General features: G+C 38.9%; 1 protein-coding gene and 1 long non-coding RNA gene across 2 annotated transcripts in view; one reads left to right on the top strand and one right to left on the bottom strand.

The window, feature by feature from the left end:
• Positions 1 to 4,365: 4,365 nt before the first annotated feature.
• Positions 4,366 to 9,895, top strand: part of LOC106946349 (calpain-5-like) — a 17,971-nt gene continuing 12,441 nt past the window's right edge. Inside the window, exons 1-3 of the mRNA XM_015030625.1 lie at positions 4,366 to 4,451; positions 6,301 to 6,480; positions 7,037 to 7,168. Of these exons, the coding sequence (XP_014886111.1) occupies positions 6,325 to 6,480; positions 7,037 to 7,168 (288 nt within the window). The 5' untranslated portion in view covers positions 4,366 to 4,451; positions 6,301 to 6,324. The remainder of the gene's footprint in view (positions 4,452 to 6,300; positions 6,481 to 7,036; positions 7,169 to 9,895) is intronic.
• Positions 8,705 to 9,895, bottom strand: part of LOC106946351 (uncharacterized) — a 31,347-nt gene continuing 30,156 nt past the window's right edge. The window contains exon 3 of the long non-coding RNA XR_001424750.1: positions 8,705 to 9,118. This is a non-coding gene — a long non-coding RNA (uncharacterized LOC106946351). The remainder of the gene's footprint in view (positions 9,119 to 9,895) is intronic.

The raw sequence follows: 9,895 nt of genomic DNA on the forward strand, positions 1-9,895 counted from the left end.
AAAAGTTTTATAAAGCTTATTAATTTATATTAAAGGTACCTGTGTAGGATTCCTCATTTCCTTAGTTTAAACTTGCTCTGAACAAGTTTTCCCACGCTTCTGTGTGCAATTTTGTATCTCCATATTCCCATTTCTGTCGTTGCGACTTCTTACGCCGCGCCCACTCTAAGGTGGAGATGTGAGTTTTACTTGGCAGGGAATCAAGCCTGAGACGTCTCTGAATCGAATGACTGAAGCACAAAAGCAGGGAGCCACTAATTCATTTACGACGACAGATTTTTACCGGCCGGCCTCTCAAAACGCTTAACCACCGATTCTCAATAGTCATAAAATGCTGCACATGTAGCATATTTTCGATTAAGTACTATGCATTTGGATTCAACAGTTGCTGACGTTATTGTCTTTGGTAGAACTTGCCTTTTTATTAAAATAAGAAGTGTGATTAGAAAGGAGCCTAAAGTGAGCTTTTTTTTTAATTTTTATTTATTTTTTTCCATTGTGATGAATCGTCTGTCTGGAAGTCCTGTCTTTAGATGTGACGCTGCGTCCGCCTGCTTGATGATCTTTGGTCAATGTTTTTTCTCGTCAGCCTCAACGCTGAACACAAGCCATCACAATCTGGTGCTGTGAACTCCACCTTTCTCCAGCAGGGAGCGCTGTTACGCCAACACAACAGCTAAAGTCAGCAGCAGGGGATGCGTCCCTTTGACTCCTATTTTATACCAATAAAAGGAAAAAAAAATAAAAATAAATAAAAATAATTTCCTGTTGCTTCTGTTTAACCTCACCCGCTAATATTCTAGTTTCCTTACAACTTTTTACATCTCAACATATTTAAGCAGAAAATGTTTGTCTCGAATGAAGCGGCTGCCACCATTGAAGATGACTGGTGTGATTTATCACCATGAGTGGTGCCTTTTTTTTTTTCTAGATAAATGTCTTTTGATAAAAACAATAAATGGAACGTAAAAAGGCTTGTTCTTTAGAAGCTATTTGTAATACATTTTTTAAATGTCTTAAACGAAGAGGCCTCCTATCACTTTGTTTTGTAGAGATACAAGACACTTTGCCATGGTGTAAATACACTTCTTTCCTCTTCTTTCATAATGTATGCCTTTCGGATCAAATTACTTTCTTTCTCTCTCTAAAATTTACCCTGTTGTTTTTAGTGGTATTTTGCAATGTTACCGTGGCTTGTTTCAGTGCTTCATTCAATGTATTAACTGGTATCCTTTTGCAAATAAAACATTGGTATTTCATGTCGTGTTTTCTGTCGTTTACCCTATAAACATCTTTTAATTCCATTTTATTAATTAAAATGCTTGAGGTGAATCTGAAGTGGGATGATTACGCTCGGTCTTGGTGTCTAATTGTGTAAATGTTGAGTCTGAATATTTGATTTTAAAGTAAACACTGGTAAGAAATGGGGCTCAAATCTAAAAGGAAAAGGTATTTAAATGTTTCTTAAGTAATTGTTTAGTGGTTATATGTGATAAATATTGAAATCAAAAATGCAAACTTATTTAACACAAAAAGTCTGCTAGTGGTCAAATCCTGGTGCAAAGGTTTTATATGGGTAACCATTTAAAATGTATTTTTCTTCCTCCACACAAACTTTCAGTGGGAAGTCTCTATAACATGTTTAGCTTTAAATATGTAGTTCTATCATTTTGTCAGATGTTGCAACAGTGAGTCGCCCCCTGCTGGCTCTTTCATAAAAGTTCGGTTTAGGCACAAACCGAACTTTTTAGGCTTGAAAAGATTGAAACTTCTTTCCTCTGACAACATAATCTGCATATTTAAGTTGTGTTCAATTCAAATCACTGCGTTACAAAATTTACTTCCAACGCTTATCAATAAAAATTAAAAGATACAAATTTGCAGAAGACCTGGCGAGGTCAATTAAAACCAAAGCGTTAGCTTGGTTGCTCTGCATTTAGCTCCATTGTGATAATGAAATACAATTCTTCCTTCACCGTGTGACTTTATTTTATGTTTTTTCATTCATGTAATCAGTTTAACCTGCCCGTCATGGCAGAATTCAGCCATTCAGGCTCCATTAGCCCCCTCTTGTGGCCAACTGCTGAAGTGGCATCTATTCAGGTTAGGGTGGAGCTCACCCACCTTCACTTGGTAAAACATATCGCGGTTGCATTGTCAACTAGTAAATCACAAATCCAGTTGTTTCAGCATTTCTACGAACTTATTAAATATATAAAAAGGTCATTATTGTTAGAAGCAGCTCCAGTGAAAAGTGGGAGTCAAATCTAGTGACACAAAATCTGACCAAAGTGCCAATTTTGTCAAAAAATGTGGAAGAGGGGCTGAGGAGTTTGGCAAGATGGCGACTATTTGCTTATCAGTTTCTGAATCATTTAAAACATTAACGGAGTCAGACTAGCTTGTAAGATAAATTAACAGGATTTAATTTTATGATAAATATATTTTGGCAGAGACCAGGAGTATTTGATTTGTAATTTCAAAACATACAAAAGAGAGAAAAGAACATAAACTACTACATTGACATGCTGTAAAAAAATAAGTTAACCTACTCAAGAAATTTGTGGTTACCAAAAGTCAGGTGTAAAAATTAAATTGTTTCGATAGATGTATAAATTTCAAAATCCCTCTGAGGTCATAGAACCAAGCTTGGCTCCAGCTACTGTTCTAAGCACTTTGGGTTAAACATCCACAGATGGGACTGTCCTATCCAGCGAGTCTCCCACCTGAGATGTGGACCCATGCGGCTCCTCCAGAGTTATTCTTTTCTTCCTACTCCGAAGCAGAAAACACCAGTAAACAACGTTGCAGATTTTGATTTCAGGGGTACGGATACTTTCTGGTCCACTGTAAGACATGTGGACCAGAACGGGACTTCTCCGATTGCCTCATCGTTGCTGAGTGTGACTATCAGCCTGTCGAGCTGAAAAAACGGTTTCCTTCTTGAGAACCATCTCGTTTTCCCTGAAATGCTCCCTCAGAGTACACTGCCGCCTTTGTTCAGGTCATCTGGTGAATTGTTTTCTCCTGAGGTGTAATCAGCGCTTCCAGCTTTCTATCACAGGAAGTACATTCGTCACATCATGCATCGTGAATGCTTTCTTCCTGTCTAAACATAACGATGTCCTCTCTAAAGTCTGCTTGTGACAAAACTCTTCACTCGTATCTTCAACAGTTGATCCCCTGAATAAATCCCCTCATCATTGTTGGCCCTTTAGAAAAGAAGTCGGCCTCTTGGAAGCTGGAATTAGCCTGAGCAGATCTGATGAGGGTGAGGGAGTCACAGTGCCTCTGTGTTCCCTAACAGAGAAGCACAGATCACTGGGCGCCTGCCAGTTTGCTTCATTCCCACAGCTCACAGCTTATTAGCTCTGTTTATTCAACGGTGCAGACCACTGGTGCAAGAAAACATCTGAAAAACTGATTTAACACAGACAGGACAGCACATAAAACGCATTTGTGAGGCTGATGTTATTACCAGAGTTTTGTGTGTTTTCAGACACGCTGAGCAGGTTTCTACTGGTTTTTACCTTCAGGGGGTGCTTAGTTTCGGTCGCCCCTTCCTTAAATACTTTCAGAGATCCAATCAGCCGTTTTCCAAAAGTGACACAGTCTCCTATGCAGCGATGTAGCCGCCAGGCCAGTTTTCTGACCCTGCTTTTGTGAACTCCTCACAGCAGCAGAGCAGGAAATCTCATTTCATTCAGAGCGAGGTGTGGCAGACAGCTGTTTTGTGTTGTGGCTCCTGAAGCTGAAGCGTGGACTGACTTGTAAACACCTGACTTGGAGTTTGAGGGAAGATTGAAAGAATTTGGGTTCATCTTCACAAGAATAAGACTTTCTGGTTGGTAAGTGTTGCTTTTGAAATGTTTCTGTTCTTCATTTGTAACTTTTAAGAACATGTTACATAACTTTGGCTTAAAAAACTGACCACATCATGTTGAATTGTCTCATTTTGCCGTTTTCTGAACTTCAGTTTGATCTTTACTTTAAGCACGTTTTACTTTTTATTGCTCTGGTTGAAGTAAACATGAGCATGTCTTTAAACCTATAGTTTTCCCTGATCTTCATGTTGGTTCATGTACGTCAAGTAAACACTGGGAAGTGCAGGTGGCGTCACCTGTAACAACCGGACAAAAAACAAACTTAATTTCCTGAGACTCATTTTCTGCTTTAATATTCCAATAAAGAAAATTAAAATCTTATAATTAAAAAAAAGTGAGAAGAAATTCTCAGCCAATACTAACTAATCACTCATTAAGCCGACTCACCGTTCAGGTCAGGTGCAAAACAGTTGAACGTACAATAGCAAACAGAACTGGGGTGGGGCACTGAGACGTGTGGAAATAGGTCAGTATTGTGTGGGAGGGCGAGTCAGAGACAGGTACGTACACGACCGGGAAACTTCCTTATTCTGGAGAACGAAAGTCTGAGCTGCAGATATCACAAAGGTACCGTCACTGGATATCCTCTCGTTTCTACCCTTATATTTATTTGCAGAGAAGTTCAACCTTAGAGTTTGTTTGGTAATTTCAGATGATCTCTTTCAAAAGCTCTTTATGCATTTTGTGCTTCTCTGGCTTTTCTGCATATTTGGTGTTTATTGCTTCCTGTTGGATGTGTGCTGTTGTGTGATTCTTGGCCATGACTGAAGTATCAAGATTCTTAACTAAATAATTAGTCTGGCCAGTACTGTGTAAATGGAGCACTGAGGGGTCAGTGTGGTGGGAAAACAAGCTTAAGTGTTCCTCCCTAAAGAATCAAGCTACGTCTCTCATCACGACTCCCGTCATCACTTGACTTTTTCTCTTCAACAAGGTTTAAAAAGGTGCTTTTCTGCTAGAGCCTCAACCAAACCACTGATCCAAGACCTGTGAGAAGTTTACATGACTCTCATGTTCATTTTCATGATGCATTTTAAATGTTATCACCAGGTTGGTGATGCAACATATGACATAAAATAACTGGTTGCACAACCTTGAATTCATCACGTCTCCACTCCCTCCTCAAAAACTGTAACTATTATACAAACAGGCTCAAATGTAAACATGTAGTCCACAAATATTTGATTCATGTGAAGCAGTTGCTTTTTATGAGTCACCAAGAAGCTTCTGGAATCATTTTCACTGGATATTCAGTCACTCATAAAAACTGGAGTAAATTTAAAATTGTTTGGGTTCCTTCCATCATTCCTCATGATCACAGCAGCTAATTTTAAATAACTTGCCATTATTAAATCTTAATATTAGCCAGGTAATTTTTCACAGGCATTTAGAACCATTATCCCGTTGCTTCGTCCATCCAGATATTAATTTTGAAGCATTGCTTTTTCTTTCTTATTCTATCCTCGTCGTGCATCCATTGGCAACAAGGTTAGCTCCACCATCTTTGTTGCGTTATTAGATCTAAAAACCTTTTTACTGCTTCAAAAGTATTTTTTTGAAACGGAGGAAATGTTTTTGAAATGTTTTTAACCTTGAAATGTTTTTAACGTGAAGTAAAAACCACAGAGTCTAATTTGGTCCTTTATGTTGCTTTTAAAGTTTCCAGAAATTGCAAAATGCTACTTAGTTGAAAAAGACCTTTGATGTAGTCCTCTGTCCTGAGCCAAAATGTGGCAACAAACTGCCCAAAATGTAGATTTTTAAATCCCAGTGATCGTAAAGGTTAGTATTTTGGTTTAGCAACTTTTATCTCTCAAACAACAGTGATTTAAAGTTCATGTCACATGGGAGAGTACGTGTCTGAGTACTCTCCCAAGAGTTTGCAAATTCATGCCAAAACATTTTCTTACTAGATTATGGTCGCATTTTTTTAAAGTCTTAAAATATTTGCACTTCAAACATAAACTGAATGAATTATGCTATGAGTACATTATAAATAGTCCTGAAGTTCTAGAAACATAGATTTAGTTTTGTTTCTGTATTATCTATGTCACTTTGACTTAGCTATTCTAGGTGCTGTGTTTTTTTTTTTTGTTTTGAGCAAAACTTTAATTTTTTGATCAAATTTCTTCTATGTAACACATTTGGTTTCTTCCATAACACTTGGAAAGAGCAAAATCCCAATTTACAAACATCTATTTGAAAATATTTATATCCCGGAGCTAGTAAAGGTGAATATGTCAAATCTTTTGCAATATCATAACATTTTTCATCTGTCCAGACAAACTCGATGAGTCCACCGAGACTCACTCAGGGTCATGGGTCAGTCTGGAGCAGTACAGCAATCCCACCAAGACTAAATCATTTCTGATTCCTCCCATATAAAGACCAGAATCCTCTGCTGTCTCATCTGCAGCTGTGAGGCCTCAGCATCTCCACCATGTCTGTCGCTTACAAGGATCAGCTCTACGCTGAGCTGAAGAAGCAGCACAACCAGAAGGGGACGCTGTTTGAAGACCCAGAGTTCCCAGCCACCAATTCATCGCTTTATTTCCACAAACCCCCTCCTGGAGTTGTGCAGTGGAAACGACCCAGGGTGAGTTTATTCCACGTCAGGAATGTTAAAAGTGCCTTATGTCTCTGTATATTATCTTTTTTTCCCTTGTATTATTAAATTAATGTGCTCAACCGTCTCTTAATGGTCCTGAAAGCAGACTCTTAATTTGGACAAATGAAATATTAATAGTGTTTTATGCCAAGTAAATGTCTAACTCACATAAATTTTGCCATTTTATTGCTTGCCAGTTACTTTTAGGATTTATTTTAAAATCTGTGCTTAACTATAAATACTGCATGTTCAATGCACGTAATTTCAAAGAAGAAAAAAAAAATTACAAATATGCTAAAAAACGTTTACAAATAAAATCTTACAAGTCTAGCATGTGTTTGATCGAGCCCTCATTTTCAAAACGTTCTACAACCATCAAAAATAATTAAAAAAAAGATCCAGAGGTACAAATACTTCTTTTAAACCCTGTAAACAGATTGTTTTAATTTGTTGATTTTTATTATTTGGCCATTTGTAAAGTCTTGGAAAGTTGTGGTCATCCATGTATTTCTTTATAAAAGCCACCATCTTTTTAATATTTTAGGAAATATGTGAAAACCCACATCTCTTTGTGGAAGGCATCAGCTCTCATGACTTGAACCAGGGGATTGTGGGAAACTGCTGGTTTGTTGCTGCCTGCTCCTGCCTGGCTTTAAAACCAGACCTCTGGGAGAAGGTGAGTTTACTTTAAAAAAAACAAACAAACTCCAAATTGTTGCTGAAAGTGTTTACAGAAGAAAAGGTCACAGAGCAAAATATGGGCAAACATCATGTATAAACTTTATGTATTTAAAACAGGATGTCAGTAAAGGTTGCATATGTGAAGGGAGATGAGTACTTCTGGAAATATAGTGGAAATGTTTATCTTCTGATAAAGGGGATACATTTGTTTCCAAAGCTCATTGTTAGAGAACAAAGACTTTTACACAAAGCCTTTGTTTCATCTGCGAGGATGTGGTTTTTATTCACCGTACGGTGTAACAAAATGTTTGTGTTATCTAAAAGTGTCTTCTTTGAAATAGAAAACAGAAACAGCACCTGAATATCTTAATCAGCTAAAACCTGAGTTGAAATTAAGGATCATCAACAACTGTTGCTAATTTTGAGTATTGTCTAACATCACGTGCATATTTTAAGTTGCCAAACTATCTTAACTGCCTATCAACTCTTCAAATGCTCCTCCTCCCACCGTGGCCAGGCTGTTTGGCTGCTATGAGTCCCTGGCTGGAGGCAACACTGGAGATGCTGTGGTGGATTTCAGTGGAGCCGTGGCGGAAGCCATCGACCTGCAGAAAGAGAAATACTACGCGGAACAAACCAAAGAAGATAAATTTTTTGAGGATATTCTCAAGGTGTGGAATCGCGGAGGAATCATCAGCTCCTCCATCAAGGTAAGTGACCATCTGCTCCTGCAAGTTTTCTCTGTTTACGCCTCTCCAGAGTCTCTGACTACGTCAAAATTAAAACATTTTCTTTGAAATGTCACAGCCGCAGGGATTTGGGCTTGAGTCGAGGACGGATAACGGGCTGGTGCGAGGCCATGCGTACTCGGTAACTGACGTGAAACGAGTGCGTTTGGGTCACGGGCTGCTGGCCTACTTCAGGAATGAAACCATTCCACTCATCCGCCTGAGAAACCCCTGGGGTAAAACTGAGTGGACAGGAGCGTGGAGTGACAGGTCAGGAGGGCTCATGAGGGGAGTCATTTTCCTGTCACTGGGTCAGAAAGGCATTACAACTGGCACGGCCCCAAAACCGTCTTTATAAATCAATTTATTAACTGAAAAAGATGCCACACAGAAAAAGCAAGACAATCGATTTCATTGTTCCAGTTTGCTAAAATATAACTTGGGTTTAAGTCTGAAAAATCTGCTATACAGCTGAGGTCAAGGATGGCACAAAATGGTCTCACATTCACCAGCTCCAAATCCAAACAAGATTAACAACATTTTTTCAGGCTTAAATATTAATCTAAAAAAACTACTTTGGTATTAACAGTTAGTTCAAGCAATAAAATGAAAGTCTTATGTGTGGTTTAAATGAAAAAAGGAAAGCTCTCAAAAGTCATAATTAAAAGCATCATTAAAAGGCATCATTAATATCTGTAGATTTTTATGGCACAATCATAAAAATCTTTTAGGCTTCGTTTTCTACGAAGCCTAAAAGTGTTGTTTGCCTTTTTTCATCTGAANCGACACTAGATGGAAATTCAGATTTTGTGGAAGTTTAATTTTAGTAAATTGCTCAACAACGCCACCCTGGGAATTTCACCCAGAGAATATTACCTCTTGTTTAAGGCACACAGGTTCAGTCATGCATGGATTAAAACATCTGAGACAGTTTCAAAATTATAAAAAAAAAACGTTTATTAAATTCTTTTGAAAATGTTTTTAAAACCAGTTTCTTTTTAAAAATTAAACTAAAGAAATCAACGAAAATAGAAGAGCTGCAGCAGTTGAGGTTACCGGCCGGAGGGGGCGCTATGGGGACGACATCCACCAAACACAGCAAATTAAAAAAAAACCTTTAACACCAGACGCAGTGAGACAACCCAAACTCCAGAATCACAGCACACAGACGAGGAAGACACCGTCACCACACCAACACCGCCACCGGACCTCAGCAACTGCAAACAAAAACAAACAGTTAACCAATATAACAATATCAGCCCGACTAAATAAACAAAAGGGCTGTGAACAAAAGTAGAAAAATAAAAATCAGACAATACAAGTTAAAACATTAAGACCAGGCGTGGCCCTGCCACAGCGGGAGATGAAACGGGCGCGCCGATGCCACACCCCAAACACCGCTCCAATTAGGGCGGATAACGCCGCCACAGTCCAACTTGAAAACAATTGTGCAGAAATCCGGGAGATTTACGTAGCCGGCGCAGAACAACGCCGAACAGATCCGGGAAACGAACGTAGACAGAGCAGATCCGGGAAACGAACGTAGACAGAGCAGCAATGGTTCAACTGTGGGGAACCTATAAAAAAAATGTATCACCATTTTAAATAAAACAAGAAACTGGAGCTTAGATGAGTGTCAATTTCTTACCTGCTGATCCACAAAACATGCACACACACTCGCAGCCGGAGGAAGAAAAGGAATGCAACGCAGTGGCGTTTTACCTACGATCACACTTTAGTTTAGATTTTCTGACCAAGGTCAGCTAAAGAGAGAACACCTACCACCAAAACATCAGCGCAACATGCACCAGCCAGCGATTTGTTGCTTTTCGCTGCCAGAGTCCACCGGACACGAACCACACAGTGGGAGAACAAAGACGACACATACCTGAATGAACGCCGCAGCTCCTTATATACACCACGCCCACTTCAAGAACCGGAACTTCTCACCTGGAAACTATTTGTGGGGAATTATGTATATTTCTATATCACTA

Source organism: Poecilia latipinna, unplaced genomic scaffold, assembly GCF_001443285.1.
Source record: "Poecilia latipinna isolate Pla-1442-1.1 unplaced genomic scaffold, P_latipinna-1.0 Scaffold187, whole genome shotgun sequence".
In the NCBI taxonomy this organism is placed as follows: Eukaryota; Metazoa; Chordata; class Actinopteri; order Cyprinodontiformes; family Poeciliidae; genus Poecilia; species Poecilia latipinna.